Source organism: Carassius auratus, chromosome 45 (genome assembly GCF_003368295.1).
Source record: "Carassius auratus strain Wakin chromosome 45, ASM336829v1, whole genome shotgun sequence".
NCBI lineage: Eukaryota > Metazoa > Chordata > Actinopteri > Cypriniformes > Cyprinidae > Carassius > Carassius auratus.
In genome coordinates, this window is record NC_039287.1 from 10,070,567 (window position 1) to 10,091,271 (window position 20,705).

At 39.1% G+C, this 20,705-nt stretch overlaps 1 protein-coding gene across 1 annotated transcript in view; it reads left to right on the forward strand.

Annotated features, from left to right (window-relative positions):
- Positions 1 to 19,391, forward strand: part of LOC113063226 (XK-related protein 6-like) — a 47,904-nt gene extending 28,513 nt beyond the window's left edge. The window contains exons 2-3 of the mRNA XM_026233469.1: positions 13,239 to 13,435; positions 15,041 to 19,391. Coding sequence (XP_026089254.1) covers positions 13,239 to 13,435; positions 15,041 to 16,014 — 1,171 coding nt within the window. The 3' untranslated portion in view covers positions 16,015 to 19,391. The remainder of the gene's footprint in view (positions 1 to 13,238; positions 13,436 to 15,040) is intronic.
- Positions 19,392 to 20,705: the final 1,314 nt, after the last annotated feature.

The following is a 20,705-nucleotide window of genomic DNA, read 5'->3' on the forward strand; positions in this document are numbered from 1 at the left end:
GTGTAGAAACAATTTAGATCTCATTAGTGATTTTTCTTTCCTGCAGACAGGCTCCTTCCCTGGAACATTTTGTGTCGCCTTCAGTCAGCTGACTGAATGACTGAGCGGTGAAATGGAGCTGAAACACTAGCTGCACGGTTGAGGAAAAACTCAGCAAGCTACACCGTTCATCCTGTTGACATTGTGACAGGTGAAACTCTGGTGAAAAGTCCTGTTCACTTTGCATTTTTCAGATGCATGTGCAGTTTTGCCACTTGTCCCAAGAAATCTGATTCATGCAGTGAAGTGGTAAATGGGCTCTGTGCATGACGCATTCAGACATACAATGACAGCAGAGTGAAGCTCTTTTCAAAAACATTGGCAGCCTTTCACACATGCACATCATCCATCATCAGAGAACTGCAAGCAATCTCTCTCATGTGTAGACAGCCTTTATCTGTAAATCATTTTTGCAAGAATTTAAGAATCATTTCTGAATATTAAGTGATATAGTTTTTATTTTGCATACTTAATCTTGTAAGATCTTGTTTCATTTACAGTACTTATTGAATCCTCATCTTTAGCCACCCATAACTGGTTGCTGTTTACTCATTGGTTGTTGTTGGTCAGTCTTGTTTAATCATAGATTTTAGTTGATTTGTTTAGTTTACTCATTTGTGGTTGTTGGTCGGTCTTTTTTATGATGAACTGTTTTTGGTTAGTTTTGTATCATAATTGGTTTCTGATGGTTTAAGGGTGGTTTCCCTACCGGGTTCAGTCTGTGATTGCCGAATGACTAAAGAAACATTAACAGCAGGATGGTATAAAACTGTACATTTAAAAAAATTACAATAAAAAAAAAATTAACAATTCATCTAACTCTCGCATGCTTTTTAAAACATTTTCCTCACTTGCCCGCTTGATCCTATTCCATCTCATCTTCTTCAAGCCATTTCTCCTGCAGTGGTACCTGCACACACTTACATCATCAACACTTCCCTCCACACTGGTGTTTTCCCCTCATCATTTAGACAGGCACGTATAACTCCACTACTTAAGAAACCCAACCTCAACCCATCTCTTTTAGAGAACTACAGACCAGTTTCTCTTCTTCCTTTCATTGCAAAAATACTTGAAAGAGCTGTGTTCAAACAAGTTTCTACATTTCTCACACACAACAATCTCCTTGAACGCAACCAATCTGGCTTCAGAAGTGGACATTTAACTGAGACGGCCTTGCTCTCAGTTGTTGAAGCTCTAAGACTGGCAAGAGCAGAATCCAAATCTTCAGTACTTATCCTGCTTGATCGGTCCGCTGCTTTTGACACGTTTAATCACCAGGTCCAGATGCAAATGGCATCTCAGGAACCACACTTCAATGGTTTGAGTGTTACCTATCAGATAGGTCATTCAAAGTATCTTGGAGAGGTGAGGTGTCCAAGTCTCAACATCTAACTACTGGAGTGCCTCAGGGCTCAGTTCTTGGACCTCTTCTCTTCTCTGTTTACATGGCATCATTAGGTTCTGTCATTCAGAAACATGGCTTTTCATACCACTTCTATGCTGATGACACTCAACTCTACCTCTCATTCCATCCTGATGATCCTATTAGTAGCTATTCGCATCTCAGCTTGTCTAACAGACATTTCTTCCTGGATGATGGACCATCAACTTCAACTCAACCTTGCCAAGACAGAACTGCTTGTGATTCCAGCAAACCCATCGTTCCATCACAATTTCACCAAGTTAGGCACTTCAACCATAACTCCTTCAAAAACAACTAGAAGCCTTGGAGTTATGATTGATGATCAGCTGACTTTCTCAGACCACATTGCTAAAACTGTCCGATCCTGCAGATTTGCTTTAGTCAACATCAAGAAGATCAAGCCCTTTCTTTCTGAACATGCTGCACAACTCCTTTTTCAAGCTCTTGTTCTGTCCAGGCTGGACTATTGCAATGCCCTCTTGCCAGGTCTTCCAGCCAATTCTATCAAACCTTTACAATTAATTCAGAACGCGGCAGCAAGATTAATTTTTAATGAGCCAAAAAGAATACGTGTCACACCTCTGTTTATCAATTTGCACTGGCTTCCAATAGCTGCTTGCATAAAATTCAATGCATTGATGTTTGCCTACAAAATTACCACTGGCTCTGCACCCATTTACCTAAATTTGTTACTTCAGACTTATGTGCCCTCTAGAAGCTTGCGTTCTGCAAGTGAACATCGCTTGATTGTGCCATCCCAAAGAAGCACAAAGTCACTTTTACGGACTTTTAAATTAAATGTTCCCTCCTGGTGGAATGACCTTCCCAACTCAATCCGAGCAGCTGAGTCCTTAGCCATCTTCAAGAATCGGCTTAAAACACATCTCTTCCATCTTTATTTGACCCTCTAACTTTAACACTCAATATTCTAATTCTATTCTTGAAAGGTTTTTCTTTTCATTTATTATGCAATAATATATATGTGTGTATGTGTAAAGACCTCTTACTAGCTTGCTCTATTTTTTTTATTCTATCTGTTTTCTTTTTATTTATTATATTATTTAAAATCCCATGCTACATGTACTGTGTTAACCTAACTGAGACTTGTTATAGCACTTATATATCATTGCTCTTTTTGTTGTTTTTGATTGCTTCCACTGTCTTCATCTGTAAGTCGCTTTGGATAAAAGCGTCTGCTAAATGAATAAATGTAAATGTAAATGTACATTTTGTGTCCATTTACACCCACTGCTACTTATACCAAGGATGGAAATAAGTGCAGTTAGAATAGCCAAATATGTGTATTGTATTGCAATAGGTAGCATTTCAATGTTAATGTTGAATTGAGACTAGTTAGCACATAATTTATAATTAAAATAGTTCAGAATCAGAATCAGAAAGAGCTTTATTGACAAGTGTGCTTACACACACAAGGAATTTGTCTTGGTGACAGAAGTGAATTCAGCAATTACTCCTTACTTAGAAGACATGTTAGGGTTCTTTAGGGATATAATGTTCCAACAAGCCTGCCTGATCAATTACCAAAGAAGAATGCCAAAATTATTCCTAAAAATAAAATTTTCTTATCAAAGTGATAAAATTTTGTGTTGCAAAAATGAGTACACCCTCCTCAAAATTACTAAATAAAACAAACAGCAACAAAAAATTGTATAGGTTTGAGGCTATTTTTGATCAACAGGTAAGTATACTGAACCAAAACTTTTAAAGACAAGTAATTTCCTGACAATTAAAAGTGTTATAGCCCACTGAATCATACTCTGACTTAACACTGGCTTCAGTGGATCCACTTGGGAGAAAACTGCAAGGTGATTTATCTATTAGCATAAAAAAGGAAAATGATACAAGAGGAATACCAAATTATTGTTTTAAGTGTGAAAATATAGCAGAAGTAGCACCGACATTCAAAAACAATGGACTTGTGACAAGGCTTCTGAAATAATCAGGTCCTCACTTTAAGTTTTATTTAGTGATGAGTGAAGTTTTGCTATAGAAAGAGCAGGAGAAATAACATGCAAGTGTCTCAGAGCCAGCAAAAGCTATGAAAAGAGTGACATTTTATCACACAGAGTATGACGCAGCCTGCAGAAGTGACATGCATGCTTGTTGTCACCACTAGAATTACTTAATGTAGCCAAAGCAAAATAAACTCATTTAACCTCTTCCAAAGCCCATATTTACACAATATAGCCTCTGGAAACCATACTCTGGTCTCAAGAGACCAAGTCAATCATTTCGGATCCAAAAGCATCCAAAATGTTCTGGTAATGATTAAGGAGGAGTACAGTGAGAAGTGCTTGGTACCCACAGTGATGTTCAGTGGTAGTAAAGCTTTTATTCAGGGATGAATGAGTGCTGAAGGTGTGAGGGAGCATGGATTCATACACTACTGTGTGATGTAATACAAAAACTTGAAATAGAAGATGCTACCCTCTCCTCATTCCCTGAATCACTCAATCTTAATGAGATTTCACTCAATCTCTATCTTAATCTCAATGTTCTTGTGTAGCTGTTGGGGATTCTGTAGAGACGAGCTGAGCAAAACTCCCCATTAAAGACCAGAGGGTTTAAGGAGGTTGTACTAGAGTTAAACAGGACAGATGTGAAAATTTGTCATGAACTTGTCAAGTCAAGTCACCTTTATTTATATAGCAGTTTAAACAAAATACATTGCGTCAAAGCAACTGAACAACATTCATTAGGAAAACAGTGTGTCAATAATGCACAATGGCAGTTAAAGGCAGTTCATCACTGAATTCAGTGATGTCATCTCAGTTCAGTTTAAATAGTGTCTGTGCAATAATTTGCAATCAAATTACTTGCCAACAATGGTCAGAGCAGTATACTTTAAGTTCTGGAGGACATACCAAGTAATAGAATATTATACATTTTCTGAATTAAATATAAGGTGTTCTAATTTCCAAAATGCTTCATTTAAACAAAATTGGCTAATTTACTTACAGAAAATATTGGCATATATTTTGTTGTTTTTATTAAGTATATGCTTAATGTTTAAATTTTGCCATCTTTCCATGAATTATATTAATGATCATTTAGAAAATGATGAAAAATGCAATGTGGATAGATGTAAGATTTATTAAAGGGTTAGTTCATCCAAAAATGAAAATGATGTCATTAATTACTCACCCTCATGTCGTTCCAAACCCGTAAGACCTCCGTTCATCTTCGTAACACAGTTTAAGATATTTTAGATTTAGTCCAAGAGCCATATGACATCGGAGGGTCAGTTAGAATGTTTTGAAGCATTGTTGATCCTCTGATGTCACATGGACTACCTTGATGATGTTTTTCTTACCTTTCTGGACATGGACAGTATACGATACACACAGCTTCAATGGAGGGACTGAGAGCTCTCGGACTAAATTTAAAATATCTTAAACTGTGTTGGGAAAATAAATGGAGATCTCACGGGTTTGGAACGACATGAGGGTGAGTCATTAATGACATAATTTTCATTTTTGTATGAACAAACCCTTTAACTCAATAATGTACTTTTAAGAAATATAAGTGTAGATAGTTGGTTAGTGCACATGGGTAGTTTTATTGCACAGTGGGGAGAAATTTTAACTGTTCATGAGGTAGATGGCCTAAGGGAAGAAACTTTTCCTATGTATGGCTGTTTTGACCAGACGGCAACAGTTCAAAGAGGAAGTGTGCTGGGTGTAAGGGGTCCAGAATGGTTTTGCCGGTTCTTTCGTTCACTCTGGATGAGTACTCGTGAGTTCTTGTGGTGTGGGACAGTTGTTCCAGTGATTCGCTCACCAGTCCAGACTATCCGCTTTAGTCTTCTGAGGTCAGTTTTGGTAGCTGAGCCGATCCAGACAGTTAATGAAGTGCAGAGGACGGATTCAGTAATGGCCGAGTAGAACTGTATCAGCTGTTCCTGTCAGCTGTCGAAGGAAGTAACCTCTGCTGGGCCTTTTTGACAATAGAGTCAATGTGATTGTCCCACTTCAGGTCCTGAGAGATGGTGGTGCCCAGGAACCTGTTTAATAACAGTATTACATTATGGTTAATTTATGGTTAACTTAAATTGGTTACAAAAGAGACGAAGGACAGTAAAACATAAACAGTTAATTGTACCCAGCATGTATGTAAAATGTAGCAAAGAAAGAGGGAACGCCAGCCAAGAAAAGAGACAGAGCAACAGTGACAATCTTCTTTGATCCCTTCCTTGACCATGTGACTAAAAACCAAATATGAGCCGTTCAAACTGAAAAATCATCAAATTACAGCTTTCCCCACCGTGCCACAGGTGTGATAATTAGCAGACCCCCGATGGATACACATGTTGAACCTACAGGCCTTGATCACAATCAGTGCCTCTGTGGCTTCAATGATTCCAAATGTACCTTTTGTTATGGAGGATAGGTCTGGATAGATAGACGACCATTTTTAGCCCTACATTGGACAGTCTTGTTTTATCATAGATCAGTCTTGGAAGTTGTTGGACATAGTCTTGTTTAACTTATTGTTTATTGTCGGTCAGTCTGGTTTAATTATAGATTTTTGTTATTGTTTACTCATTGGTTGTTATTAGTCATCGATAATAATCTGCAACAAGCCATGAATTGGAAAGATTCTATTCATGGATTGTTGCTGGTTATTATTGTTTAGTCATTACCCAGATAGCACACATATGCCTGCAAAATGTATGTTAAAGATCTCTTCATCTGAAAAGCATCTGCTGTGTACAAACATCTGATGAATGTCTTTAAAAATGTGAGTTTTACATTCATAAGATGTTTATGATACATTCTAAATCATAAACATCTTAAAGATATATTCTAAACTGATAGGAAACATCCTATGCATGTACTGCAGATGAGCAAACTGTCACAGTGTCTGGGTTGTGTTCCCTGGGTTTCCACTAGGTGTCCTCCTTTCCCACGGTGTCTGTCACTTTATTAACGGTCTGTTCCCTTATTTGGTCACCTTCCTCCTTGTTTGAGTTAATTGATTATTCCCCACCTGTCTCCAGTTCCCTCATCACCTTCTGTGTATTTATACTCGGTCTGTCTGAGTATGTGTCACGGAGTCCTTGTCTATGTTTCATGCTTTCCGTAGTCTTGCACCTGCCGTGTGTTCTTGTCTGTTTCATGCTGTTTCTGGTTTTGACTCTGCCTGGATTGTTTACTCCTTTTGATTTTCCCTTAAAATAAAACATCATACCTGCACTTGGATCTCTCCTTGTTTCCTGTATCACCGAACGTGACAGAAGGACTCCGTCACACACAAGATCCAGCGGTATGTCGATGAATGTTTCCCCCCCAGCCACCGAGCGGGAGAGAAGCAATCGGTTTGAGGGATCCTGCCTGGTCGTGTTTCGCGGGACCAGGGGAGGTCACCGAGGAGGAGGTGGGCGAGAGGAGGCTCAGCATTGCTCTCCACCATGGCCCCCCTTCGACTCGGGGCTCATGTGGGAGGGACCAGAGCCGCCGTCTCACCATGGTGGATGGAGAAAGCCAGCGCCACTGCCCATGATGGTCGCAGGTCCAGCGCCACAGCTCAAGATGGCCGCCAACCCAGCGCCGCTGCGGTGCATGGCCACCAATCCCGCATCACAAGGCAAGATGGAAGCCAGCCTCACACCACCGTACAAGATGGCCGCCAGCTCAGCACCCCGAGGCAATATGGCCGCCAACCCAGCACCACGAAGCAAGACGGCCGCCAGCCCAGCGCCACAGCACAAGATGGCCGCCAACCCAGCGCCACGAGGCAATAAGGACACCAGCACAATGCCACAGCACAAAGTGGTCACCAGTCCAGCGCCACGGTGCAAGATGGCTGCCAGCTCAGCGCCAATGCCCAAGATGGCCGCTGACACATTTCTTGATTACTTCGCTATGCTGTCAAAGATCCTAGAGATTCACTAAACGGTTCATGTCATGGCTGCTGAGCCAGCGCCACAGCCCAAGATGGCCGCCAGCCCAGCGCCACAGCACCGGGTGGTCGCCAGCCCAGCACCACAGCACAAGATGGCCGTTTACCCAGCGCCAATGCCCAAGATAGCCACCGGTCCAGCGCCACAACCCAAGATGGCTGCCAGCCAAGTACCACAGCACAAGAAGGCCCCCTGTCCAGACTCATGGCCCAAGATGGCTGCTTGCCCAGCGCCGCTGCACAGGAGGACAGTTACAGCTGACCCTCTGGAGTCGAGTCAGGTTCCAGTTGACCCTCCGGAGTCGAGTCAGGTTCCAGTTGACCCTCCGGAGTCGAATCAGGTTCCAGTTGACCCTCCGGAGTCGAGTCAGGTTCCAGTTGACCCTCCAGGGTCGAGTCAGGTTCCAGTTGACCCTCCAGAGTCGACACAGTGGACTCTCCAGAGTCGAGTCAGGTTCCAGTGAACTCTCCAGAGTCAGGGCTCGTCACCGATGACCCTCCAGAGTCAGGGCACGTCACCGATGACCCTCCAGAGTCAGAGCTAGTCACTGAAGACCCTCCTGAGTCAGGGCTAGTCACCGCTGATCTTCAAGGACTGAGTCAAGTCACCGGTGATCTTCAAGGACAGAGTCAAGTCACCAGTGATCTTCAAGGACAGAGTCAAGTCACCACTGATCTTCAGGAACAAAGGCAAGTCACCATTGATCTTCATGAGCAAATGCAAGTCACCAATGATCTTCATGTCACCAAGAATCTTCATGAGCAGTATTGGGTCAGCACCGATCTTCTGGAGTCCGGTATGCACACCATGGAATTGCCAGATTGTCTTCCTCCCGTTGGTCGGACCACACGGTTGTGGTGGTCTTCCGCTCTGCCCTGGAGGACTCAGGCTTCGACCACAAGAACGTGGTGGTCTTCTGCTCCGCCCTGGGGGACTCAGGCTTCGACCACAAGAACGTGGTGGTCTTCTGCTCCGCCCTGGGGGACTCTCGCCTCGACCACAAGGATGTGGTGGTCTTCTGCTCCGCCCTGGGGGGCTTCATGTTGTTTTGCTTTTTGTTTTTGTGTTCACTCCTGTCCCTGTTCCCCTCTGTTCGTCTGGCCCTCCGTCCCTCCCCCTGAGCCTCCACCTGTCCGCCTCCCTCCTGGTCTCAGTTTTGTGTCTGTCGTGGAGCGTCTGGGAGCCGCTCCGTAGGCGGGGGGGGGGGGGGTTGGGGGGGTAGGTTGCTGTCACAGTGTCTGGGTTGTGTTCCCTGGGTTTCCACTAGGTGTCCTCCTTTCCCACGGTGTCTGGCACTTTATTAACTGTCTGTTCCCTTATTTGGTCACCTTCCTCCTTTTTTGAGTTAATTGATTATTCCCCACCTGTCTCCAGTTCCCTCATCACCTTCTGTGTATTTATACCCGGTCTGTCTGAGTATGTGTCACAGGGTCCTTGTCTATGTTTCATGTTTTCCGTAGTCTTGCCCTTGCCGTGTGTTCTTGTCTGTTTCATGTTGTTTGGATACTCTGGTTTTGACCCTGCCTGGACTGTTTACCCCTTTGGATTTTCCCTTAAAATAAAACATCATACCTGCACTTGGATCTCTCCTTGTTTCCTGTATCACCGAACGTGACACAAACACGTTCGGTGATACAGATGCAGATGCAAATGTGTTTAGTAATTGGTTGTTGTTGCTCAATCTTGTTTAGTCATAGATTGTAGTTTGTTATTCTTGTTTAGTCATTTGTTGCTGTTCATTTAGTCTTATTATACAGTATCTTATATCCCTACAGTATATTTATATAGCCCTCACATTGCCTTTGTAAATTAAGTGTACATTTTGTTCTTTCCTGACTGAGTTTTGAGAGTCTTTTACATTTATGTTCAGATTCCTTGGTCAAGCTTCGACTACCTACTGTTTTTTTTTGTTTTGTTTTGTTTACTACTTTATTATTCTCACTAACACTGTACACGGGTCTTTAGTTTCATCATAACATCAGTTTGTTATACAAACACTGACTGTGTGGACATAACTTGAATTTAAAGGCATAAAATCCTCAGATAATGTTAAAACAGAGAGAAAAAAGCTGTTTCTGTAACATTTTGTGCTGAGATGTGTTTCGAAGAATTAGCTTTCACAAAGAAGCATAATGTGCTTTGCCGATGTGCACAAGAATGTCTTTTTGTTGTTGTTAGTGATGTTTGCCACCAAATTTTATTCCTACTTTTACATAATTACCAGCTCCTGTTGAAGCCATTAAGCTTTGCAACGAATGGAAAGATGATTATAGTTGTAATTAGCTTCATGAGAGCAGTGAGCGGCAGAGAGAGATTACGCTCCATTCAAAGCACATTCTGGTGAACAATTCTAAAGGCACGCTTGCTTTAAAAAAGCATGTGATTCAAGAGTCATTGAGACGTGCTGTCATTTTCTGAAGAACCTGCAAATGTGCAAGAAAAAATAGTCACAGTATAGAGTCATCATAAGACAATAAGGCCATTAGAGAAAAATTTATTGACAGTCTCGAAGGGATGTTAAAGTTCTTTTTAGTTTCTTAATGACTATTCCTGTTTTTCTTCGGAATAAATGTCATTGTTGGACAGATGTTTACATTATGACTTTGGAAACGTCATCAAAAATTCATTTGAAAAAAAAAAAACATGAAATGAACTAGATAAATATCGACTCGACCGATATCGAGCTAAATATTGGCTAGTTTATAATGTTCACCAATAGCCAGATAGCTAAGACTAGTGTATAATAATGTCTATTGTTAGCCAAATAGATATAAGCCTAGGTCATAATATTTACCATGACTTGGCTAATGTAGCCAGTTTATAATGTTCATCAATAGCAACTATATAAGGCTAGTTCATAATGTATCCAATTGGCCAGTTAGCTATTGCAGCTAGTTTAAAATGTTCACCAATAGTTAAATAGATAATAGATAGTTTACATTGCTCACTAGCTATTTCCTAAATAGCTGTTGGTGCTAGTTTATGTTCATGTTGACTTTCAGTATATCAAAAAGCCTACCTCAAACCATCACTGTATACCATTGTGTAGCTTCAGTACTTTCGTAAGGGGTTTAACATGAAAATGAGTTTCACACTAATTTACGTTTTCAAAAGCAGATAGCATCTGTGAAACTATTGTGTGTGCGACTTTAGAGCAGCTGTAGCCATGTTCTGTACTTAATGTGTACATTAAACGCTAGAGCAGGTGTAGCAGTGTTGAGTAGCTGGTGTGTAAACAGAGCAGGTGAGCTGCTCTCGGCGTATAAGTAGCTCTGAGCAGATTGCGCAGATATGGCAACTTCAAACAGCAGCTGCCCCTTTCATACTGATATAGGACCTGCTGCTGAGATTTTATATTCAAAATCCATACCTGAAGAAGTAAAAATGAGATTTTGTAGATTTCAGTGTAATGTAAACAGCTTTCACAGCTCAGTGGTCCAGAGAGAGGTGGAGAGCAGGGAGACCGGGTGCATTTACAGATGGTGTGGATGAGTAAACCATAAAGAACATATTGATCAAACAGAATGGCAAAAGCAGACATGAAAGAAACATAGAGCTGAGAAGGCAGATTACGCTCGTCAACATGTAATGGACTGGAGCCAAGGAGGTGGGATGGCATCTGCGACTAACTTTGAAATTTGTGCATAAATGTGTTTCCCATCAGTCCTTTTACTTTACTGTGCAGTAATACACTGCTTTCTGTGCAACAAAGATTTGAAATTCACGAAATGCATGTCATTTTGACCCATAAGTGATTCCTAAATGCTTATAATATTTTCAAACAAGATTGATTAGATGATGTGCTTTTTAAAGAAGGCATTTCAACTTCAAAAAAAAAAAAAGGTTGACTTTATTTCTTTTAATTGTGACTACATCTGACAATTGCAACTTTATTTTTATTTTACAATTGTGAATTTACTTCTTGTAATTGTGACATTATTTCTCATAATTGCAGCTTTATTTCCAACTTGTTCTTATGGGGAAGTATAACTATTAATTTCCTATGAATTTTTTCGAAAATTTACTTTTTAATTTTTTTAGAAAAATGCATGAAAGTCTAACCTAAATCTAGCCCTCATTGGGGCATATATATATATATATATATATATATATATATATATATATATATATATATATATATATATATATATATATATATATATATATATATATATATATATGAATAAAAAAGGATAAAACTGCTAATCAGATCAACAAGTGATATTTCAACATTTTTATGTTACATTGAATAATTAGATACATATTCAAATATATAGCATAGAAATTCATAGACAATTGCAACTTTATTTTTATTTTACAATTGTGAATTTACTTCTTGTAATTGTGACATTATTTCTCATAATTGCAGCTTTATTTCCAACTTGTTCTTATGGGGAACTATAACTATTAATTTCCTATGAATTTTTTCGAAAATTTACATTTTTTATTTTTTTAGAAAAATGCATGAAAGTCTAACCTAAATCTAGCCCTCATTGGGGCATATATATATATATATATATATATATATATATATATATATATATATGTTGATATGTTGACTCCTGTTGACCACAACGTCTCAGTTCTGTTATTATGGCTAAATATAATTTTCTCCTCTGAACACATAGGCTCTTAATGTGTCCAAGCTTCTCACATGAAAACATCGTAATTGAGCTTTAGATAAGAAATGAGAGAGAAATGTGGCCCAAGATTGTGCCTTCCAATAAATATAGAGTGACTCCATGGTGTTGAGCTTTAGAAGATGATCCATGCTCAAGATCACAGATAATCAATCCCTGAGAGTTGCTGACACAGCACACCCTGTCTCCATCCCTGCCTAGACAGGTGCCCGTTGGCAACTATCCCAATCGGTATATAGTGGTGTCTTTAATACAGGATGAGAAGAAAAATAGGGCTAGATTAGCAGTCTGTATGTATGCTGGAATAACTATCCACTTCCAGTTATCATGTACTACTGATTACTAAACCACATAAACCCTAATAAACACTAAGGAACACATGATAGGTAAAAATTGTTAGCCTGAATGCACTGTGAGTCGCTTTGGATAAAAGCATCTGCTAATGCAGAAATATATATATATTTCAAATGACTCACTATCAAAGACAGTGGCTGCGCATGAAAGCTTGGGCAGCTGACTAGTGGGCTCATCATTAGGCAGTGACTTTTCAGGCAGCACTTGCACATGACTGATTGATTAACAAAAGAAAATATATCTGATCTACAACAAAATAAAGATATATTTTGTAATAACTGAGTGAATAAGTGAATATATAATTACTACAATACTAATTTCTCCCTGGAAATTACATCAAAAGTGGAAAAAGTTGGCAAATACAGACATTTATATTAAGTGAATGATACAGATGACCAATGATTTAGTTGCTAGCTAATTGATTGAATCGAGTGAGTTAATCATTCAAATGACTCCCTAATAAAGATAAGCACTTTTTCTGCCACCTTCTAGTAATGATGTACCCTGCAAAAAAAATAAAAATAATAATAATAATAAAATACACACCGATTATTACACAAACTGATATTCTGTCTGGAACAAACACAGACAAGTGAAGATTGAGTGAGACATTCTAGCAGTGTGTGTGTGTGTGAGATTGTGTGTTCCTCCCCAACACAACACTGGTTTGAAGAGAATTTATCCATAATGGATATGTGATTTCAATCTGTTTAACTGATTCCTCCCCTTGTTTTCTCTTTTTCTGTTACTCCTCTGTGATTACTGTTATTTTCATCTGAAATGTAAATAGTTCTCTGTATATTCCAGCTTTATACTATATCTGCCTTCCTTCTCTTCTGCATCTGCACCTCTGCAGGTACATCAGAACAATGTATCTTGGCATCCAGAGCCGCAGACAAAAGGAGAACCAGCGACGATTCTACTGGGCCATGATGTATGAGTATGCTGATGTCAACATGCTCCGTCTACTGGAGACATTTCTGGAAAGCGCACCACAGCTGGTTCTCCAGCTCTGCATCATGATTCAGAAGAACCGGGCCGAAACTCTGCAGTGTAAGGAGTGCCTCTAGGCTCTGTACTGAAACCGCTGACATTTTGAACAGTACTGCTTATGTTTGTCAGTGATAAATGTTTTTTGGATGTGTACATGTCACTGAGATAACTCTGAAACCTTGGTAAAAAAAAAAATGTGATGCAATGTATACCTTTCATAAGATGTATTTACTCATGTTTTCATATTTTGTGATTGTGGTGAAGTATAATGCAATTATAAGTTAATAATTACAGTAGCGAATTTTGTTTCTAATTGACTTGGTAACTTTTCACATGCATTGCATGATTATGATTCTAAATACTGCTGAAAATATACCTTTATTTTTTATGAGTGCAAATTAAGGCTCTGTAACAACATGTTGCATGGCTACTATTCGCAGTTAAGTTAGCTTTTCAAGTGACAACAGTATATGCCCAACCTGATCTCACAGTTTTGTGTTGTAATAATTCATCAACACATCCAAAGGACCATCTTAATCTTTCAGAAAACTGGACACATCATGGCAAATCCATATTGTGTTTCTGAAAAAAAAGGCTGACTTTGTGGATGAATCTAAGAATAAGGCCCTCCCTGGCTGAGACTTTTTGAATGATCAACTGTGTTTGTGGGCAGCATGATTTTTTCTGCTGTGCAGCAGATATTCTGAGCTGTGAAACCATTTCTTACCTCTGAGGTGACAGCTCTGCCAGCAGTGCAGATGCCTTTATGAACACGAAGTCTGAGCTCAGCAGGATGAATTGTAAACATCCTAGAAAAAAGACATAAAGAACAAGACAAGAGGTGTGTTTTGGAAATTGTCTCCAACAAATGGTAGGCAGGTGTTATAGAAATAATAAGACAATTGTTGTTGCTGTTTGTTTGTATTAGCGTGCTTTTCATTAGCATTATTGGATGCAGATAGTTTATGTTATTCATCACAGTACACATATATTGCATTGTGGTTTTTGTTCAAAAATTTGGTGTCAGTAAAGGTTTTTTTATGCTCAACTAGGCTGCATTTATGTAATGCAAAATAGAGTTAAAACAGTAATATTGTAAAATATTACTAAATTTTAAAATAACTTTTTTTTACTTCAATATATTTTAAAATGTTATTTATTATTGTGATGGCTAAGCTTTTTTTAGCAGTCATTAATCTTCAGTGTCACATGGTTTTCTGCTTATTATATCTATATTGAAAAGTTTTGATGCTTAATAATTTTTGTGGAAACTGTGATAAAATTTTTGTTAGAATTCTTTGATGAATAGATTATTCAAAAGAACTTAATTTATTTTAAATATAAATCTTTAGTAACATTATACATTTATTTACTATCACGTGTGATCAATTTAATGCTGAATAAAAGTGTTAACTTCTTTGAGAAAAAAAAAATCTTACTGACCCCATTGTTTATTTTTCATTATATTGTAATTCAATAATTGTAATATTATTTATCATTGATAAATATTATGTGCTTATTTAGTATTATCAATACTATTATTATTTATATATTTATTTATATTATATCTTATTTTTTAAAGATATTCATATTAATTCCAAATATTAATAAGCAATGACATTTATCTATTTAATAAGAATAATTGTATGTCTCTCTGTCATCCAGGTGTGTCAGCGATTGCGTCTCTTCTCTCTCTTTCCTGGGTTCTGGCCTCGTACCACAAGCTTCTGCGCGATTCTCGTGATGACCAAAAGAGCATGAGCTACAGGGGAGCAGTGGTGCATCTTCTATGGCGTTTCTTCACCATTTCTTCTCGGGCGTTATCTTTCGCCCTCTTTGCCTCAGTTTTCCACATCTACTTTGGCATTTTTGTGGTGCTGCACTGGTGTGCCATGGCCTTCTGGGTAATTCACGGAGGCACCGACTTCTGTATGTCCAAGTGGGAGGAGGTGCTATTCAACATGTTGGTAGGCGTAGTCTACGTCTTCTGCTGGTTTAACGTCAAGGAGGGACGGACCCGATACCGCATGGTGGTTTATTATTTGCTGGTGCTAGTGGAAAATACCATCCTTACAGCTCTGTGGTACACCTACAGAGACCCGGTCACTACCGACTCCTACGCTGCATCCGCCCTCTGCGGCGTCTTCCTGTGCTTTGCTTCCGGAGTGGCCTGCATGGTTCTTTACTACGGGGTCCTGCATCCTATGGGGCCCCGGATGAGGGTGCTGGCCAGTTCCTGCTGTGCTGAGCTGCTTTGGGGCCTCCCTTTACCACCTGAGGCTGAGCCCATGGCTCCCACTCCAGGGCATCGGGGCTCCCAAGCCACCCCGACCAGGGGTATGGCTTCAGGGGACTACGGCGAGCCGGAGGAGGCTGCCACAGACACTTGTCTACCGGTGTTCCAGGTGCGGTCCACAGAACCCACAGATGCGATGGGTCGGCCAATCCCCCCCGAGGGGCCCCTCATCAAGATCGACATGCCCAGGAAGCGCTACCCAGCCTGGGATGCTCACTTTGTAGACCGACGTTTGCGGCGAACCATAAACATCCTCCAGTACATCAGCCCCAACGCGGTGGGCATCAGGTACAGGGATGGACCCCTCCTTTACGAGTTGCTTCAGTACGAGTCCTCCCTGTGAAGGCATGCAATGCTGTTCTTTCTCTAATTTCATGCCCTCTCTGGTTCTCCACTTCCCTTGGTGCTTTTTTCTTCAGAGTTTTTATTTAGTTGTACTCTCAAGCTATAAGAGTTCATCTAAAAGAGTCTAAACAGAGAATATTCAACATATATTTTGACTAACACAGTGTAAAGTTGGAGAACAAATAGTTCGAAATACAACATTCCCTAGTTTGGGTTACTATGGTGTGAATGTTCAGCTAATGTGTATGTTTGATGGTGTTTGTGGCCCTGTTGCCTCTGTCAAGTGCATGATGGGAATGATGGAGGAACATATTCTTTAGCATCCTCATTCTGATTTCGCTTTTACCATTTTGTGCCTACGTTTTTCCCAAACAGTTGTGGTGACGACTGATCTTCAAGATGGCAAGTGAGTCAATATCAGCTAGACACTAAAAAGCACATTTGATTTTCAGAAAAAGCACATGATGCCCCACTCATTTTCTCTTGTGATAACGGGGAAAAGACTCAAATTGCGCCAAAAAGATACAATCGCTTTTTTCAAGCAAAATGCAATGATGTCATTGGTGTAAAATTTTGGTGTTGGCCTACCATATAACACTGCCGCCGCAATTTTGATCCTCAAGGTCCTTAATATTTATCTTAAAATGTCTTTTCCTACTGAATCTCACTAGTGATGTGATATCTACAGCTCTGTAATCTGAGGGAGCTGAATATATGATTTTTTTACCATCTATAAAATGTGAAAATGCACTTTAAGACCACAAGATTGAATGAATGGGACATGTTTTCTTACACTACTGTATTCACTATTGTTCAAAAGTTTGGGCTTAGTATGATTTTTTTTTTTTAAGTGAAAAGGTTAAAAAAAATATTTATCAAGACCGACAATAAACAGTAACTTTTCTATTTTTTTACATTTTTATTCACCCATTCATCTATTCTTCAATATCCTAAAATTTGTTATCAAGGTTTCCACACAAACATGTAAGTAGCATAAATGTTTTCGACATTGATAATAATAAGAAATGTTTCTTGAGTACCAATTACAGCATATTAGAATGATTTCTGAAGGATCATGTGACACTAAAGACTGGAGTAATGGCTGCTATATAATGGCAAATATTATATTAAAATAGAACAGTTCTTTGTTATCTGTATTAAATTGCAATGATATTTCACATTATTACCATTTATACTGTATTTTTCATCAAATAAATGTAGCTTCATTGATCTAAAGATATAATCTTACCAAACCCAAACTTTTGACAGTAGTGCATTATTTTTTTTTATTACATATGGTCCACTGATATATATATATATGTGTGTGTGTGTGTGTGTGTATAAATAGACACATAAAACAAAATACCAATACTCTGTTAAACAAATATTTTTTAAAGTGCTTTTTGTGATTTAACAAGTATGTAAATGTATTGGTTTTATTCAAGAAAAAAATATTAATTAATATGTCTAAACTAACCTCAATAAAATATGTTACATTGGCAAAGTTATTTTTAAGGTTTAGATTGTGGGTTAGAAAACAAATCTTTAAGGTAACAATTGCTTGTTACCATTTTTACCGTGTAATAATGAACATAAATGTTTGCAGGGTGTGGTGCTTAACTCTAACCTTTAGTAATCCTCCATCATTCCCTGTACAAAATTGCATTTTTCTATCCACCTAAACCATTTCTTCAGAAAAAGGCTAACAGATTTTCGAAAGGTGAAAGACGTGTAAATGGTATACCATTCACATTCAAAATGTACTATAATAATTTTTTATAAAACAAAAAGGTCCTTTATTTGAATTGTGCAATATTTTTTTTTAAATGTACTATGAAATCATTGGAGAAAAAGGTGTTGCTTCTGCCTGAAATTAGCTAAGTTTATACACCATCAACAAATGCATGCTGAGGTTGTGCATATTGAGGATTGACTGGGTTGCCAGGTGCCAACCAACAATCGAATTTGTTAGATATTTTAATTAAAAGTCCCATTTTATATGTTTGTTTTTTTCTCATTATCCTATATATGGTGCACTTAAAACAGAACAAACCTGAGGGTTTCCTCTACAAAAAGCCAATCCTGAAGTAATTTTCCCCAGATTTCATCAATTCAATTGAGAATGAATGAATTGCTCTGTGAAGGCTGAGGTCATTTTTGTTACTAAAAACAACGCTTTGTTTAGCATCCAGGTGAGATAAGTGCAGACATTAACATGGGATGCCAACTTTCACCGCATGGGCTGCTACAAACTCCATTTGTGCCTGCTGAAATTTTCCAAGCAGACTTCAGATTGGTTGTAGTGGATGAGGTGGAGGGATTTTTTTGCCAGGGATGGAAAAGAGAATGAGGATAGACAATAGCTATCAGTGAGTGTGTGCATTCTGTGTATGTATGCGTGACTTTGGTTTGTAGGTCTTACCTCTTCAGCTCCATCCTTGGTTGCTGCTCTGACCCCTCCACCCCTCTCATGCGAGTGTTATCTGGGATATTCGGATGCAAAGACTATGTTTCAAGATAACAACTTGGATTTATACCCTGGCCAAGGGGAATGGGGGACGGGCAGGCGATTTCATGCAATTCTTATTCCAAAACATCAATATTCCGTAACCCTCACAATATCAGGTTTTCCGTTTAAGCTACAGAAAGTTCAGTTTCCTGTTCCTTGTTCCCTACCAGTGCCAAAAAAAGTCACTGAGATTCCACTTCTGTAGGTGCTTGGCACATTGATGCACTGTTGTTTGCTGGGATATCACCAAGCCTGTTACATAACGATGTGTACGACTACTGCTCATTTTGACGGTTGCGTGACTCAGCTGCCTGGCATCCCATGATACGTTCATAGTCCAGTTACAGAATTGGTAACTAATAACGCACTTGAGGTAAGACAGTCCAGGTGATATTTTCAACTACACTGTGATATTTTCTTCTATTATTCCACTTGCATGATGTGTAGTGACCAACATCGCCACGTTTGTTCAGATGTCAGGATTGGCAACAGATCCAACCCTGTACAGTACGCATATAATTCCAAATTGGTTTGTTTTAGATTATTGCCTTACCAGTCAAAGAAGTTACACATCAGATTAATTGATATTGAAGTAATGCCACCATTTGTACACGTTGGGAGTGGGATGGCTAAGTGGGACCAGTCTCTAATATCTGATTCCTCTTGTGGTGCCTTGTCTTTATGGGTGCTTCTGTGTGGCCATGGCAGCCAGTGCAGCAAACAACAATGCCAGTGTCTCTGTCTCCATTCACATTTCACTCAGTATTGTAACAAGCCAGTCAATTATGCCCTGCATGCACACAGGAAGTCCTCTCCAGGTAAATCTTTGCAAAATAAAATTATCTGTTTATTTCGGTCACACTTTATTTTAGGGTCCAATTCTCACTATTAACTAACCATTAACTATGACTTTTGCCTCAATTAACTCCTTATTTGGTGCTTATTAATAGTTCATAAGGTAGTTGTTAAGTTTAGGGTATTGGGCAGGATTATGGATGTCATGTATTATATGTACTTTATAAGCACTAATAAACAGCCAATATGTTAATAATAGACATGCTAATAAGCAACTACTTATTAGTGTGAATTGGACTCTATACTAAAGTGTTACCTTTATTTCAACTCAAAGGCAATATTTAACATCTACTTGAATGTTGGGTTCCACATTTTTCCTGAAGACGAAACACACAGACCGGTTGCATTCGACTATTTCCAAGGGTTTTGTTTATGATCGGATGCGAAAAAGCAATGAGAGTTGGTTTGTTTGGGTAGCTAACTGACAGTTGGTTTGTTTGGGTCCTAAATGACAGTTATGATGAAGTTAGCAATTTATTTAATGATTGTTAATGTACTTCTGTCTATGCCTTCCTCTGTCTTGCAAAACGAATGAGCTGTAGTGCCAACAAGTTAATCTTTCTCTCTGTCGTTTGTCTTGTGAACAAAAAATGTCTAGCCAAATGGATTTATGCCTGCAAACAAAAAAAAAAAACAGAAGAAGAAAAAAGAAAAGAAAAAATGTGTGTAGACCAATAAGAACAGAAGAAGTGGGGTACGTAAATATGGTGCTCACTGGGTCAAATATTTAAACTTAAATCTGAGATGGCATTGGACACATTTTTAAAGGCCTCTAGTGCCGAACCATCTTTAGATTGCTTCTACATCCTTTGGATTCTTAGCATGCCCACAATATGCATCCTATTGTGACCCCTCCAACACACGTGCATGTTTTCTTCAATGAAACATCCCAGCCATCGCTCCAGGGTTCTCTAAGAGCATCTACATGCTCATCAAATCCAGTTCTGTACAGTGGTTTTGCAATGATTGGTATTGATGTAGAGCCAAAAGTTCTAATGGCGAAACAACCACAAAACGGTGCATTTTTGTTTCTTGATCTGGTGCTTATCAACATATTCTAAAGGTGCTACCACGAATGTGGACTGCAGGACCCCTGTTGTGGCTCACTAAGCAAGGCCACCGTCCAATAGACCTGCCTCTTTAGGCTCACGGACACTTTCCTCTCTGGAAGAACAAGCACCTCAACACAGTTTACAGCCAAACATCTCTCTTTGAAATATGGTGCCACTTATTATGTTTCAGGCTGTGCACCGAAGCATTGGTGCAGCAAATATGTTTATTTTCTACTTCTACCCCGAATTTCTGTTTATTTTGATGTATATTTG